At 43.0% G+C, this 15,221-nt stretch overlaps 2 protein-coding genes across 2 annotated transcripts; one reads left to right on the top strand and one right to left on the bottom strand.

Annotated features, from left to right (window-relative positions):
• The first annotated feature begins 86 nt into the window (after positions 1 to 86).
• Positions 87 to 2,281, top strand: srrd (SRR1 domain containing). Its single transcript, XM_080499507.1, has 6 exons — positions 87 to 266; positions 350 to 390; positions 483 to 643; positions 727 to 825; positions 1,759 to 1,910; positions 1,987 to 2,281. The coding sequence occupies exons 1-6, from the start codon at positions 118 to 120 to the stop codon at positions 2,219 to 2,221; spliced, it is 837 nt and encodes a 278-aa protein (XP_080355633.1). The 5' UTR covers positions 87 to 117; the 3' UTR covers positions 2,222 to 2,281.
• Positions 2,282 to 2,477: 196 nt separating this feature from the next.
• On the bottom strand, positions 2,478 to 13,446 carry LOC308132415 (clustered mitochondria protein homolog). The gene is made up of 28 exons (XM_080499506.1): positions 13,174 to 13,446; positions 11,594 to 11,700; positions 11,192 to 11,363; positions 10,437 to 10,574; positions 10,191 to 10,345; positions 9,941 to 10,095; positions 9,730 to 9,852; positions 9,505 to 9,637; positions 9,297 to 9,389; positions 9,022 to 9,188; positions 8,328 to 8,507; positions 7,789 to 8,226; positions 7,608 to 7,681; positions 7,414 to 7,518; positions 7,184 to 7,284; positions 6,940 to 7,092; positions 6,779 to 6,841; positions 6,399 to 6,634; positions 6,217 to 6,301; positions 5,926 to 6,079; positions 5,655 to 5,794; positions 5,144 to 5,224; positions 4,932 to 5,057; positions 4,714 to 4,823; positions 4,471 to 4,564; positions 4,252 to 4,377; positions 4,091 to 4,164; positions 2,478 to 3,267 (listed from the first exon to the last, which is right to left on the bottom strand). The coding sequence occupies exons 1-28, from the start codon at positions 13,220 to 13,222 to the stop codon at positions 2,694 to 2,696; spliced, it is 4,206 nt and encodes a 1,401-aa protein (XP_080355632.1). The 5' UTR covers positions 13,223 to 13,446; the 3' UTR covers positions 2,478 to 2,693.
• Between the last annotated feature and the right edge of the window lie 1,775 nt (positions 13,447 to 15,221).

Raw genomic sequence — 15,221 nt, 5'->3', positions numbered from 1 at the left:
GCACTCAAAAAAGGTTCCACTTGTTTCAGAACGTCAACTTGTTACTTTGAATGATCAAGAGAACCATGCGTATTTTTAAGTGATTTAGTTGCGTGTAGTCGCGAGGAGTGAGTGTCGATGTCTGACAAAGGAAACGAGTGGCAGGTGGCTCGGAGACGAAAAGGAGCGACGAAGAAGTCAAAGTCCCTTCAAGTGTCTTCTGCTTTAAAATCCTGCCAGGAACATCTGGATATCAATAAAACCGTGAAACGGATTAAAGATACGGCGTAAGTACAACTTCGCACAACAACTACACAAACATTTCATTTAAAGAGACCCAACAAATGTGTTTGCATTCTGGTTTTTGCAGGTTGGAGCTCAGGTGTGAGGAGTTTTGGCAGGAGTGGAAAAGTGAGTATGTTTCTACTAAACATTTAAGGCTCTGGTGATAATAAATAGTTTAGCTTCTCGTCTGGTAACTCTATCTTTGTTGATCCTCCCAGATGAGCTGTTGGCAACATCATCATCCATCTTTAAGCCTTTAGAGCAGCTGGAGGAGGGTCAACATCTGGAGTGTGTGTGTTATGGCCTGGGCTCCTTCTCCTCTTGTGTCTCAGCTCGCTTCCAGCTGGCCATGTTGCTGCTGCTGCTTGAAGCTGGACAGGTCAGCAGGAGCATCAGACATTGGGTTTTGAAACACTCATGACACACCCGGGTCTGTGGTGAATTCTGTTCCTTTCCTCCTAGATTCCACTGAAGGACTGCTCAATCTATGACCCTGCGTTCTCGCCTGCAGAAGAGGAAGTCCTGAGAGAGCTGGGTCTGACTGTACTCACAGAAAATGAGGTCAGTTTTTGGTCAATTGTTGTTGCAACAAAAGGAAGCACTGTTATTAGATGTAATGGTGAAAGGTGGTCAATAATAGCATGTTCTTTAAAACATTGTTAAAAAAAATACAACATTAGTAACCCATAAGTTATAAAACAATAGAATAAAAACCAATAAGATAGTGAAAAGGCAATTAAAAAAAAAGCTTTACAAAAGGCAAATATTTTAAGCAATGACTCATATTAGTCTCATATCTCTGAGTACTTTATGTCAGCAAGCCAAGAGTTCAGATTCTGGGAGTTCTGGTTGGAAAAACTTAGCTTCCCTTTGCCGCCAGATGAAATAGCAGTGCTCCCTCCATTGAGGAGTAAGTAGTTTACACACATGGACAAAGCTGTTAAATGACTTGAAAGTGATCAACAAAGTCCTAAAATTGATTCATTTTGTACGTACAAGTAGAATTGTGACAGTGCCATTTCGTACAGTCAGTCTGCAAAATCGTAACTATTTCTAAAATCTGGACTTAAGAAGATTTCTGGGACTAAACAGCTGCCATATACTCGACCAACAGTTAAACATACAGTTAAACAAAACCAAAAAAATTTAAGTTTTATTTAAAATTATTCAGTCATAAATTTTTCCAAATTTGTCACTGAAAAATTGCCCAAATATATCTTGTGACATCAAAAAACCTGACTGAGTAAAGGTAATAGTTACAGACTGAAGTCATGAATCTAAAATCTGAGGAAACGTTTCAGATCGCACACCCTGTTTTTCAAGAGATGCCATGATTGATATAATTGTTGGTACTTACTGGAAATTTACACCATTTAAACTTTTCTTTTTTCTCAACTTTCTTGTCTGTTGTACATTATGTCCATTTAAGCTGCAACTTGTGTTTTGCTTAAATATGCAATTAAAAATAATTTTTTGGGTCATTTTTTCATTCAGGAGGGGAAGCGTGTGGCATCGAAGCCTACGCTCTTTTACCTGATGCATTGTGGGAAAGCCTTGTACAACAACCTCCTGTGGAAGAACTGGAGCACACGGTGTCTTTCTATGGTGGTAATCATTGGAAACAGCTTCAGTGGCATTCGAGAGAGGTGTGTGCGCACAACGATACAGCCGTTTCAACATGTGGAGGCGAGCTGAGGTAATGTCTGTTTACTGCATCGGCAGGACGATCGATCGGGAGTTGCAGCGAGACTACAGCTACATCAGCAAGGCTGTGGATCTCTGTGAGGAGACGCGGCTCCCTTGTCCATCTCGCCTGATCGACGTCTTCAGTGACACATCGGTCATCAGCTTCCCTTCCGACGGCCTCCAGGCACTCCCACGGTCCGTATGGACAGAGTCACCTGAGCCACAGTATCAACACTGCCCTGACTTGGAGATTATACTCAAGGAAACATAGACTGTTTGTTGTCAGCAAAGAAACAGAAAGAAAAACACGCTTTGAATTGTGGGAGGACACCGGAGTCGCGGGGGAAAATATAGCAGTCCGGCATAGGAAAGGCCACAGCAAACAGTAAAACCATCTTAGCGACAGTCTAAATGTGCTGCACGCGATCAGTCCTGTAAGTTACAAAAACACAATGACCGTGAAGCAGAGACCACCACAGGTGTAACACACAGGAGTAAAACGTTTATTGTTGGTGGGGGGGGGGGGGGGGGGGGGGGACCAAAAAGGCTTAACAGTACAGCCCTCTCCCAGTATCAGTAATAGTGTAACTTCTTCAACATAAAACAATACTCTTCCTTTTTCGTAATCTTACTCTTTCCTCTATGTTCAGTAGATCAAATTACATCAAGGATCTTGGGACAGTTTTACCTTACAGCAGTGATTCTTGGTGAACTCAACTCTGGCTTCGTATTTTGCCCTATGCTCACTCTTCAGGCGTCCCATTGACAGTGACACCATCTCCTCCGCCGTTTACCGCTGCCCTTTTACCATCTGTTCCATCGGCAACGATTGCTTTTGAAACAACAACATCTGCCCAGGTCAATGGACTTTTCGGGACCTGTGGGCTCGTCATGCTTTCGGCTTCTCCGTTAATTTCACCATTTTTGTCCCCTGACTCTGACTCCAGCTCATCACTTGTTGCTCCATTTACTGCCTTAACCTTTGAGGCCGCACTCTCACTGTCTACACCTGATTGCCCTTCAGCCTGGCTTTGCTCAGCTGCTTCCTTCACTTCATCACTGTTCGTTGAATCCGCGGCGGCACTTTCCACAGACGCTTCCTCCACCTTTTGCTCTTGGCCTGTGTTGGCATTCTCCATCGCAGCGTTTCCTGCATCCTCCGCTTCCTTCCCGCATCCTGTTTCTTGGTCGGAGTTTTCCTCTCCTCCGTTTACAGTTTCTGAGGCGATGTGCTTGGTCATGTGGTCAATTCCCAGCTCTCGCCTCGCCGCAGCTTTTCTTTCCAGATGTTTCTCCTTGTACTCTTGGAACTTGTCACTATAAAGAAACACAATGTAGTCAAGAGTGGCTTTCCGTAAAATATTAAACAATTATTTTAACAAAATCAATTCATGTGTTTGTTTGTTTTTTAAACAACAGCATGTAAGAGTCTGTTTTTGTAATCACTACAAAACTTTGTTGTCATTAAAAAAGCCGGAGTGGGCATTGAATGAAATGTCCCATCTGGGTTAAAGAGCATTAAAGCCTCAGTGGGAGAAATGGCAACAAGATATTTAGTTGAATACAAAATGTATTACTCATCAGCCCCCAAGCAATTCAAACATGCCACAACAAAAAAAAAATCCCTCAAAAGAGTTACTTAGGAAACATAACACCTATCACAGACCTACCTCACAAAAGAGGATTTGCTTCGTGTAACTTTTGAACACTTTGTATCATAATGACTTGAATCCAATTATACTGTTTATTGAAAAAGCCTTCACTCCACCCAGTCTTCTTTTATACTGTTTAATCCAGCTCAGGGTGAGCTGAGGGGAGGGGCAGTAAAAGTCCCCAGTTGCTTCACAGAGAAACAAACAGTTCCACACACTCACATCCACACTTATGGGCAATTTACAGTCGCCAATCAACCACAGATGCATGGTTTTGGACTGAAGGAGCAATCTGCAGTACCGGGACAAAACCCACGCACACATGGTAAGAACCTGCAAACTCCACACTGAAAGGCCCATCCCTCACTCAAACCACTTGAGTGCTAACCGCTACAGCAGTGTGCAGCCCAGAAACAAATGTGTGCATGTAGAAAGAACTATTTGTACGTCAGCACATCGCTGGAGTGTCATTTATAACTCATGTTTACCTTTGTGTGATCCTCCTGATGCCTGTAGCCAGAACCATCTGCTCCACTATGGTGTCTGATGTTGGGTTTATACACTGAGGACAGAGAGGACACGTTCGTTTTTCGTTTTGCTTTTGTAAGACCAAAAGAAGCAATAGTCATGAGCTCCTGCAATGGAATACCTCCACAGTTTGCTCGGAGCACTCAGCTCCTGCCTGTCTGAGGGTACGTTCCACCTTCACCGCTTGCTTGGTTATAACACTCAGAAAGTCTTTGCTGCTTTTGGTCTGTGCATTTTCTTCCCCAAACTAGAAAGAAGAAAAAAAAGTACAACATGACATGCATCAAATGAACGAATCTCTTTCTCTTCTCCATCACGGGATCTCATGCCAGTTACTGACCAGTGAGGTGAAAGCCGTGAGGGCTTCTTTCTCGTGTGTCATAGCACTCCTGTAGTCCCCTTTACTGCACATCCACTGAGCCAACAAGTGCTGGCTGCATAGTCAATCGATGGTGGAGAATAAAGAAAAAAAACAACCAATTATTTAGAAAATCCTACCACACAGCTCAAAAAGCCCGATTTTTTTTTTTTTTATTTTTTTTTTAAAGGAGCATTCAAGAGCAAGGTGTGAATGTTATCTTACCTGAGAGCCGTGTGCAGATGTGTGGGGCCAAAGAAGGAAGTGTTGAGTCTCAAAGCATTCCTGAGAAACTTCCCACTGTGATCGTCTGTCAGCACGAGGCCAAGACAGCTCTTCAAAGAAAACATGTGTCGGACATTGTGATATTTGAAAGTTGATATTAAGCAAATATTTGTCGAGGTATTTGGCATTGTTTTGGTATTGGGGTGGACGAGACCTACATCCAGTGTTGCGATGTATGGGTGGTCTTCTCCGTGGACCGTCAACATGAGCAGACGAGCTCTGAGGAGACACTTCTGAGCCAGGGCCGTCTCCCCTCCAGCAAGCATGTACACACCCAAGAAGACCTGAATGCAATGCAAACAATGTCATGAATCGTACCAGCGAGGCAGAACTTCAAGCCGTGGAGACGCAAACATTTAGCTGAACCCACGTATTGCTGGATCGTGTTCGGATGGTCAAAGCCGAGCACCCTCTCACTGATGACCACTGCTTTCAGCTGGATGCTGCGAGCCTTGAGCAAAAAATAAAAAATAAAAAAAATATTGTCAGCTTCATCAAAAGCACATGACTTGCTGTAGTTTTAACGACTGAAAAAACAAGGTAAAAAACTAAATATAATGGAACAACATTCTGATATTGTCTTTTATGGAGTATTGTATTTTCTCCTTACATGCACCTTGCAAGTTGTGTAAAATATATTCAAATAACTTTGATAAATAAATATATTAGCAGAAGTGTAAGCCCAGTCGCATTATTCTATGCTATTTTTATGTTTTAATAATACCAGAGTTATGAGATTAGGGAGGTAAAATAAAAAAGATGATCATCTTTAGTGTAACATTTACGATGCACACTTTGTTTGTTAAACACCAGATCAACAATGGCCTGACAGTTTAAAAGGGATAACGATGTTAAAGCTGTTGTTAAGTGATCGTTTCTACCTCAGCTGTCTTCCCCTGCAGGTATGACACTTTGGCCATAATGCTGTAACAATAGCAGGCCTCAGGGTGCAGGTTGTCACACACTCTGCTGAACAGATACGATGCTTCTTTTAGGCGTTCAAGAGCCTGATCCAGTAGACCTGCAGGTGCAAAACAAAACTTTTTTTTCTTTAACAGTCAAAACACTTTTTAAACTGTTCATTAAAAGTTAGCCATAGAAAAAAAAACACAGAACTGTGATAATGATTACACTTTGGTCTTTCTGGCTTACCCTTCTGAAGAGATGTCCGTGCAGCATCGCATGCCTTTGTCGCATCCGTCATTGGCATATGAATGTGTTTGACAACCGGGAAGATGTTGAGGATATCGTCTGGACCAATGGGAGATTTGTTTTGGTTGTCGAGGAAGTAGTCCTTCAGTTTCAGCTGAGGTATAAACATAAATAACACATTATTATGGATTTTATTTGGGGAAAAATAAATCTGATAAGCAGTTTATGCATTTCCTGTGTAGGAGAACTTGTAATGTGCCAGAAACAGACTGAAGTGATGATTTCTGTTACCTGTACTCCAGTCTTTAAGCAGAACTCTCGGAGCAAGGAGAGTTTCTGAAGGCCGTAGTGTTCCACCAGGTGGCTGAGGCCCGAGCTACAACAGAAAAAAAAAAAAGAAGAAAAAAATGACAGTTCAACTAAAAGTGAACTATTACATAACAAATAAGCCTGAGGTTAGTGCAAACACTCACCCCAGGGAGTCAGAGATGCCGTATGTCTCCGCAGCGTCCTGACAGACCAAGTTCCACAGCTCAGCACCTGTGAGCGTACTCCAGGGCGTGCTTTCAGAGGCCCCCGACCCTCGGCCACCACGCCGCCTCGACTTCTTCTTCGCCTCTTCCCCCACAGCAGGGGGTGTGAAGTGAGGAACCAATAGGCATCCGAGGAAGTGACTGACAGCTGCAGAGACACTCGCCACATCCACACCCTGCAAAGAAAATTACCGGAGGCTTAAGCTTATTCTTCCTGGGACATATAGACCCACACCTGCTTCTATATATCAACAACAGGCTTAGAGGTATGTGACCTTAAGAACCAAGACAAGTTCTCATTATATAATACTATGCAGTACCTGAAGGAAACTGTTGAACACTCTCCTGGTTGAGCGGAGGAAAACTTCCCCTATGGCGACTCTCTGGGGGAAGACAAAAGAGGAGATGAAGAGTTCAGAGAAGAACAACAACAATGAGGACTTTGAGTTTTGGAGTTTTTGAACAACAATCCTCAACAAACCATCGTATGCCTCAGGCGCTCCCTGTGCTCTGACTGAGCAATCGCCTTGACGACATAACCCAGGTACCGAAGGTTGACGCCTCTCTGGTGGAGTGTCTGTTTCAAAGTAGTTCCATCCATTGGTGCTTCATTACTGTGCAAGCAGAACTGCACCTGTGAACATTCAATCACATACACACACACGTGTAAGGGAATTTCACAAATAATCAGCTGGCTGGACTTTATTTATTCTAAACACACTTACGAAATCTGGTATTTGGTGTGTGATGATGAACGCTGCTGCTTCTTTCAGTAACTTCTCCTGCAGATTTACTGATTCTCTTTCGGTGGGAGGGAAAGACACCCCTGAATGAAAGATAAAAAAGATTGTCACAATGCGATCTCACGAAAGTCTTCAGCGTGCATGCGTATCTGTGTGTGTGTGTGCGTGTGTGCGGGTGTGTGTGTGTCTGAGTGACGACAACGTTTTTGTACCTGGCGAAAATACGTTTGGGTTAAACCGCATTTCGAAGATGATGTTACTGACTGAGCCAACTTCCTTACAGGCTGCTCGTACTGCATCAGTGGCTCGAGAGTCACCTGTAAGAAGAGAAGTACTTTTCCTGTAAAAAAACTGAGCAGGTACTGTATGTATGAAAAACATTCAAATAATCTGGAATACTCCTCACCAGCTGTTGCGCATTCTTCAAAACCTCCAGTTTCCTCCAAAGTCTCTCTGACACACTGGGTGAATTGGCAGTGTCTAAAAATTTTTTATTTTTTTTAAAAAGCAAACCAAAAAATGTAAAACTCAGGAAAACCTTCTTCAAATACGAATTTTAAAGGCATTTTCTCTCTTTTATAACTTACTTGTGCTGGATGAAGGCTCTCATCAGCTCAGGCCTCAATCTGCAGAGGCCATGAGGAAAGCTTCTTGGCAGCCCATAGTTGGAATCATAGTCCTCAGGCCAACCCCCTACTTCACATTCCTTCTTGCTGCCATCATCTTTACAACTTTGATTACTTTCATCTTCTCCTGTGACAGGTGGACTTTCTGTCTCCACCTCTGAACAGAAGTTCGCATCAGCCGGGAAGCTCCTGAACACATCTAGTATGTATAACCTGCCATCAGCTCCCACCAGTCCCTGGGCGTCAACGGATGTGAACAGCGGCACTTTGTGGCCGCTGGGTGTCACGACAACATTTTTCTGGAGCAACATAGATTTGGCTGCCGAAGCCAAGCATCCAAGTAGCTTTCTCCGCTGAGGGGACTCTTGGAGTCCTGCATTTATCCCATACAGCAAACCTCTGCAGACAGATGAAAAAGAAATGTGATACGAGACTAAAATATGGAACATGATTTGCTGCTTTATCACAGCGTTGTCATCAAATTAGTCAGTGGGGTGTACCTTGATGCAGGGGTGGCTTCCTCTTCTTGATCGGAACTATCCAAGCCAGGGGCGAGACCCTGAGCAGACAGACGCACCCCTCTGTAGTCCACAATAGCTGTTGGTAGAGTGTGGACCCCCTGTGGCTCCTCTCGGTCACTGTAGGCCTGTACGCAAGTGAGCTCCATCCTCTGAGCAGCCCTGCAGGTAAAAGATGAAGAAACATCTGAGCAACATGAAATAATCAAGCAAAGTAAATAAACTTCTCACTGTATAGAAATGGATTTTACCACTACCTCAGTATGTGAGTGACAAAATGAGTGTGTGTGTGTGTGTGTGTTTGTGTGTGTGTAAATGGAAGGAAGCGACTATTCAAGTAAAACTGGTAATTCTTCCTTTCCCCCCCCAAAGGTGCATTCTTTATTTATTTATTTTTGCATCAGTAAGGTATTGAACTTTCTAAACTCAGGAATAATTTCAATGCAAACAAAAGGAAAGATGAATGAAGCATGATCCATTTGAGTAGCCAGTCAACACTTTTTAAGCACGGCAGAACCAAACTCAGGAAAAAAGAAGAACGAGACTTGACATGTTTGACTTGTTTGAAGAACTGAAATGCCTGCTTAAAAAGGCCATTTGAGGCTTAGCTTGCACATTGAGTGACGTAAAGGAAGACGATAATTCAGTGCATCTCCACTCAAATCTTTTCTCTCACCTGCGGCCCCTTTCACCACCGAACACTGCACCTGCAGCCCCCTGGCTCATGTACAGTCCTCCCCAGAGGAAGGCTGGGTCCTCTGGGTTTCCATTAACTGGCTCAACAAAGCCATCAATTATGGTCTCGGCCCCCTGCATGACAGCCTTCACGAATGCACTGTTAATCTGAAAAAAATAGACATGTGAAGAGAGGACGTTATTTAAAAAAGTAAAAAGAAAAAAGAAGCAAAACTTGTGCATATGATTGTTCTAAACCAATGGCTTTTACAGTACCTGTAGCAGTGCTCTATCTTTATGCAGCCTCTCCTCCAGGGTTCTATCCGGTAGATCTCTGGCTGCTTGTAACTCCTCATTCCAATCTGGAGCCTACGAATAGCACAAACAAAATCACACTCATAGTTATACTCAGCATCACTGCCAACAGCCAACGGGCCTCATTCGGCAGACATTGAAGAGACCATTGTAATCTGTCATAGATTACTTGTGTTGCAGCCTGTTCATCCACTCCCAGTCTACTGAAGGTGTTTTTGTGAATGCGAGAGGCGCAGAGAGGACCGAGCCAGCTCAGCGTGTGGTAGGCAGTGGGTAGTGCCTCGACTGAAGACTGCTGAGACCTAAACGACGGAGAAGAAGACACGTGATCCAACGTTCCTGTCGCTTACAGCTATTCTTGACACCGCACACTGCTTTTTCGGCACAATGTTACCTGTTTTTCAGTGTGGTGAAGGCTTGTTTGAATGCAGGGCTGATGTGAGAGAGCAGGTCAGTGAGACAGTGAGAAACTGGAGGGGACTGGGCAGGACGGGGATCAAACACGTCTTCGGTGGACCTGAAATGCCGAAGGAGAAACAGAAGTGAACCCACGAGAACACGTATGTGTGCTGATGTTTTCATCAACAAAGTGACTTAGACCTTACCTGTTCAGGAAGAAACCTTTAGGACAGGATGTGATGTCATAGCGCCGTCCTTCTTGAGTGGCCACTGTGATGTACATGAAATCTCCCTGCAGCTTCCTGTGTCCCGGAGGCGGGTTCCAGCAGCTGAGATACAAGTCCTTCAAGGAACTGGGAGCCTGAGCAAACAAATATAAAACAGAGTCATTGTGTTTGTGGGGTTTTTTTTTGTGTGAAATAGCTTCATCTTGTACATTTACAGATGTTAATGCACCTCCGGTTGGGAGTTGTGTGGTAGCAAAGCCATGAGTGGTCTCTCTGAGGAGCCGGGGAGAAGGTACTCAGGTGGAGAGCCGTCATTGTTGGTCGATTCTGTTTTTGTGTTGCTGGAAGAGCGTTTCAGGTTCTTCCCATTTGTTAAGCCAGTTTCTGAACCGTAAGAAACAAGTGAATAGGAATCACAGTGAGTTGAACATTGCTTTGTATTCTCAGCGTCCTCTTCCCGTCCCGGTGCGGTTACCTGGAGTTTGTGTTTGCGTGAGTGTTTCAAGTACGCTGGGTGACCGTCCCTCTCCTAGTGCGTCCTGAGGTCCGGACGCTCTCAGCAGCTCCACGACACGAGCCAGATGGAGCCTGGCTGAGCGAGAGCTGTAGGGCTCTGCAAAAAGACACACGCCGGTTTAAAGCACAATGTCGAGTTCTGCTCTTTATGAAACTCACGGCAACGCGACAAAAGTCGGACGCACCCGTGAAAGTGAACAACAGTGTTTTCAAAGAATACTCCAAACTTTGCTCTGGGATGCTACGATGCACTTAAAAGTGAGAAGCCAAGTTAATAAATCAGTGACAAGGTGCAATGCAGTTTCGTGTTATTATTGCAACAGCCAGAGGATGAGGCATTTATTAATTAGCTGTTATATAGCTGTAATCTCTGCACAACTAAATCTCTGCGAGCATAAATTCTATCGCGGTGACTCAGAAAAGATGACTCAGCTGTTTACTTTGAGCTATGAACGACCAAAGAACATTATGTGTGGAAGTGAAGGGCTGATGGTGTGAAGAGAATATGGATAGATAAAAATTTCTAATGACATATAAAGATAATCAGTTGGGTTTTTAACCGTAACTTAAGTTGTTATGAAAAAAAAGTGAGGATGTTCTAGCATGTAAAACATTTTGAAATATGGCTCAATCAATAAATGTCATTCCACTTAATTAAAGGTTATACCATGCTTCATTACAAACAACCTAAACAAAGTAGAGAAACAACGCTACCTTCCACCAGGCGAAGGATGGCTCCTGCTTTAAGACCCTTGATGCTTTGCAGTGGTGCAAGTGGATCCAGAGTTGCACCAGCCAGTGAAAGTGACAGGTTGGAACGTGGACACACCTCAGTCCTTGAAAGCAGAGCCATTACTGCATCCTGGACCAGCCAAAATCCACGGACCTGCAGAGCAGCATGTTTTAGTCCTGCAAGTCTATGTGCCAAACTTGTCAATATAGCCACAGTGAGGAATCTGTTAAAGATTATGAAAGAATGAGTTGTATGATGAAAACTGACACAATAACAGCAGAAACCGTTGGTTTTCACGATCTCCTCGTGGCTGAATAAAGTTTGCTCATTTTAAAAAGAGGGGGAACAATATCTGAGGGAAAACGGCCGTCTGGTTTGTCTACCTGAAGTTCAAATGACTCCACTCCTGCTCCCTGAATCTTCACGGGGAACGTGTCCTCACCATGCTTTATAACAGGGGCTTCATTTCCACAAGTCACACTCGTTACATCTGTTTGAGAGAAACAAAAGAGCACAAGAGCAGAGGATAAGCACAGAGTCCAGCAGAAGACAATCAAATGAACTGGATCGTTTGCCTGCCTTGTGTTCGTTACACGTTGAGAAATTGTCTGGTTCAATAGGACATTAAAAAAAAAAAAGGAAAAAAAGAAATATATTATAGCCTGGAACTTTAACGTTAAGACTTCATCTGTTCTTCCAAAAAGAACACGAATCACCTCTTAAATGATAATGAGCTGGACTGAGGAGTCTCTCTATGAGACTGCCTGAGGCTCAGAATGTACGTGAACTGAACGGCAAGGAAAAATGAAAGTGGGGTGTGTCTACCTTTTTTTTTCCTCCTTTTTTTTTTTTTTTCTTAACACACACTTGCAGAACTGGAGGGAGAGCAGGACTCAGCGTGTTCCACAAACTGAAGTGTGACTAAACCTGTTGAATTTGCCTACTGGCCCTCATGTCATCTCAGGGTGAAGGGACAACCACACCCAGCACTGGCATGTGGAGACAGAGCAGTGCTACGACAGTAAAACTAACAAACCTGAAGCCTGGTGTGTAGAGCATGCTTACCTGCAAGGATGCATGGACATATTGTTTATACAACAGCTCTGACATGTACATGAGAAAGTCAACGGTCTGTTCTTTATTTTTTGTTGTTGTTGTTGTTGTTCTCTCTGGCAACCGCCTCTCCACAGTAAATCTTCAGATTTGGTGTGAGCCTGGCATTACTTTAATAGTGGAAAGGATCCAAGACTTTGGTTGTTTGCTATTGGCTGGAAGAAGTCCTTCCTCCCTGCAAGTTTGAAGTCACCTCTGGTTTGAGCTGCTGCTTTTATTACTACAGAAAACCGCAGTGTTTAACGCCACCATGTTTATACTGGCACAATTATGTAGATTTAGATTCTACTAGAGTTCGATCTGCCCGTGTTCCACGTGTCCACAGTTTCATTGTTAAAGTAAAAAACAAAACAAAACAAAAATAAATAAACCCTACACATTGAAATCTTATCTGGAATCAGCCCAACACAGTGTTAATTCAATCATTCTGCTGTATGGAAGGGGAGTGGCAAAGTTTAGATGATGAGTCCCACTTGAGATTCTGGCAAAAAAAAAAAAAAAGAAGAAGAAGAAGAAATGAAAAGGAATGTAATGAAAGAAAAGACGTTTTTTTGTTTTGTTTTTGTTTTACAGGAACTCTACCATTTACTCAAAGGTTTTAAGAATATATATACAGTACTTTATTCTGGAGCTCAGCTGTAACAATGCATGTATGGGGGAAAAAAGTTACTAAACACACAGAAAACTCTTTTTGAGAACGGGCAGCACCGGCCATGTTCAGAGCAGCAGAGTCTCCCACCCTCCACACATTCTCCAAACTAGGGAGGAACCAGACAGAGAAAGGAGAAAGGGGGGAAAGTGCACACGACAGACGCGGAGGAGAGAAACTTGTAAAAAAGGAATTTCTCACCAGTCTTGGCTTGACTTCTTCCCCCACCTCTCCTCACTTTGTCCTTCATGGCTGCCAGTTGCAGTGTCTTCTTGAGCTTGTTTCTGTCTGTTTGCGCTTCTCTGTGCTGGAGGCTGATCCTTGTTTTATAAACTGCTGGCAGATCTTTTTTTTTCCAAGAGAGAGAGATCGAGTGAGAGAGAATGTGTGGTTGGACTGTCTGAGAGTCCAGCAGAGTGAAAGTAAACCGCTGCCTGTCCAGGACTCTGACTCCTGCCCTCCTTTCTACAAGCAAACTTTGCTTATCTGTTCTCCCTGTGTAAAAAAAAAAAAAAAAAAAGCCACACCCTCCTATTGCTCCACACTCATTATGACTCCGTCTGCCTCACACACTACGTTGGACTGGGTGTGTCTATGTGTTGTAGCCCTACTCACTCTTCCTTCCTCTGGCATGTTTTACTCCTCCCTCTATAAGCCCTGGAATCAAAATGAGAATTAATCACATAGTGGTTGTGTTTTTTTTTTTTTTTTTCCCAACCCCAAGTAATCACACCGGTTTTCACATGAAACAGTTCATTCTGCCCTTCTGATAAAAGTCCAGATATCTGCCTGCACATGTTTTAACTGCACCAAAGGTAGAAAAAAAAATATAACAAGGACTCTATAAACACAAGGTGTGGGTGCAGCCTCTTTGTTGCTCTCTCACCTCCCTACAGTGAGGAACTCAAATATGGTTCCACGACTAACTTGCCACATATTTGACAGTGGTTTTTTGATGACTTTGCATGAAGTTTGCTTTGGTTTGGAGCTCTCGGTGTACATTCAACAGCAAACATGAAGTGAAATGAAGGATCCATCAAGAAAAACTCAACACCAAATTTGTATCTGACATGTAGAATCCCTGTGAGGTGAAAGCTTGTAATTTCTGCGAAGTAATGCATGTGATTTTTCAAATGTGTGTTATGAAAAAAAAAAGTGCTGAAAACTGTTCTTGACCAAGTATTTTTCAAAGGAATTTGAAACACAGAACTGAAACTCACAAATCAGATTTAGATTTACAACATTAGGCTTAATTTACACGTGGTACTCGCTTAAAGGTTAACAGTGGCGGTATTATTGTTTAATGGTATTAGTTGTATGTTAAAATCATGTTTTTAAAATCCATTGTTTATGAAGCCATTGCAGTTTGGGAAATATTTTGTGCATTTGTAGAAGATACTTTTGTTAACATCTTTATGTTTTCAATTTGCCAATTCAGCTATTGGAATACAATTATTGCTCATCCCCAACACTAGTGTAGGTCAAATGGTTCCAAACAATTTATGCAAATATGCCAAGTCCTGCAAAGATGCATCCATTGTGACTGGCAGCTGTTCAGGCAAATTTTCATTTGCAGGAAAAACATAATGGACAGTAATCGTTTCTGAAAGGGCTTCGTTAACTTAGACAAGGGTCAACTGTCACCTGCGCCCTGAACCTTCCTGTTCTGTGTCTGAAAAGAGCAAACACTTATTAACTTGTCAGATTACCAATGCAAGTGGGAAGTGAAGGGATAAGGAAAGGTCATTTTGATGCATGTAAGTGCGTCGTGTTATGACAGAGTGGAAACTCAGGTGACTGTAAACTCGTTGCACCTGCAGAAAATGACATTTACATAGGTCATGTATTTTCAAAACATGAGGACTAATATATCTATTAAGCCTTCCTCTGCACAGGCCATGGCTTGAAAAACTTTTATTTGTTTCTGTGTTGCTCTTTTTTGCTCCTCTGAGCTCTATTGTCAATAGATATATTTTGCCATCTTATCCTGGACTCTGTCCCCACTTCTGACTTCGCTTAGCGAGGCAGTCTGACTTTTATGGTTTATTGTCATGGAAGATGCACAAAAGGGTGGGTCCGTGCATGGTGTGGTTCTCTCACAGCTGATAGGTGTATACTTACTACATCCACATTTTGCACATACCTGTGCGTATTTCAGTCCTGACAAGCATTAAGATTTTGGGGTTTGGCCTTGCTAGAGACTTGATAGGTATTACTAGAATGCTACCAAGAGAACCTTAGTCATCTTT

This window comes from Blennius ocellaris, assembly GCF_963422515.1.
Source record: "Blennius ocellaris genome assembly, chromosome: 7".
Classification (NCBI taxonomy): domain Eukaryota; kingdom Metazoa; phylum Chordata; class Actinopteri; order Blenniiformes; family Blenniidae; genus Blennius; species Blennius ocellaris.
This window is presented reverse-complemented; position numbering and strand designations above follow the sequence as displayed.

What these genes read in the sequence shown, in the direction of transcription:
- srrd (XM_080499507.1), top strand. Translation starts at nt 118, where the DNA reads ATGTCTGACAAAGGAAACGAGTGGCAGGTGGCTCGGAGACGAAAAGGA. An exon ending in AAACGGATTAAAGATACGGC is followed by an intron (nt 267 to 349) that starts GTAAGTACAACT and finishes TGGTTTTTGCAG; the next exon opens with GTTGGAGCTCAGGTGTGAGG. An exon ending in CTGTACTCACAGAAAATGAG is followed by an intron (nt 826 to 1,758) that starts GTCAGTTTTTGG and finishes TTTTTCATTCAG; the next exon opens with GAGGGGAAGCGTGTGGCATC.
- LOC308132415 (XM_080499506.1), bottom strand. Translation starts at nt 13,222, where the DNA reads ATGAAGGACAAAGTGAGGAGAGGTGGGGGAAGAAGTCAAGCCAAGACT. An exon ending in AAGATAGAGCACTGCTACAG is followed by an intron (nt 9,189 to 9,296) that starts GTACTGTAAAAG and finishes TATTTTTTTCAG; the next exon opens with ATTAACAGTGCATTCGTGAA. An exon ending in ATCAGGAGGATCACACAAAG is followed by an intron (nt 3,268 to 4,090) that starts GTAAACATGAGT and finishes GTTTCTTTATAG; the next exon opens with TGACAAGTTCCAAGAGTACA.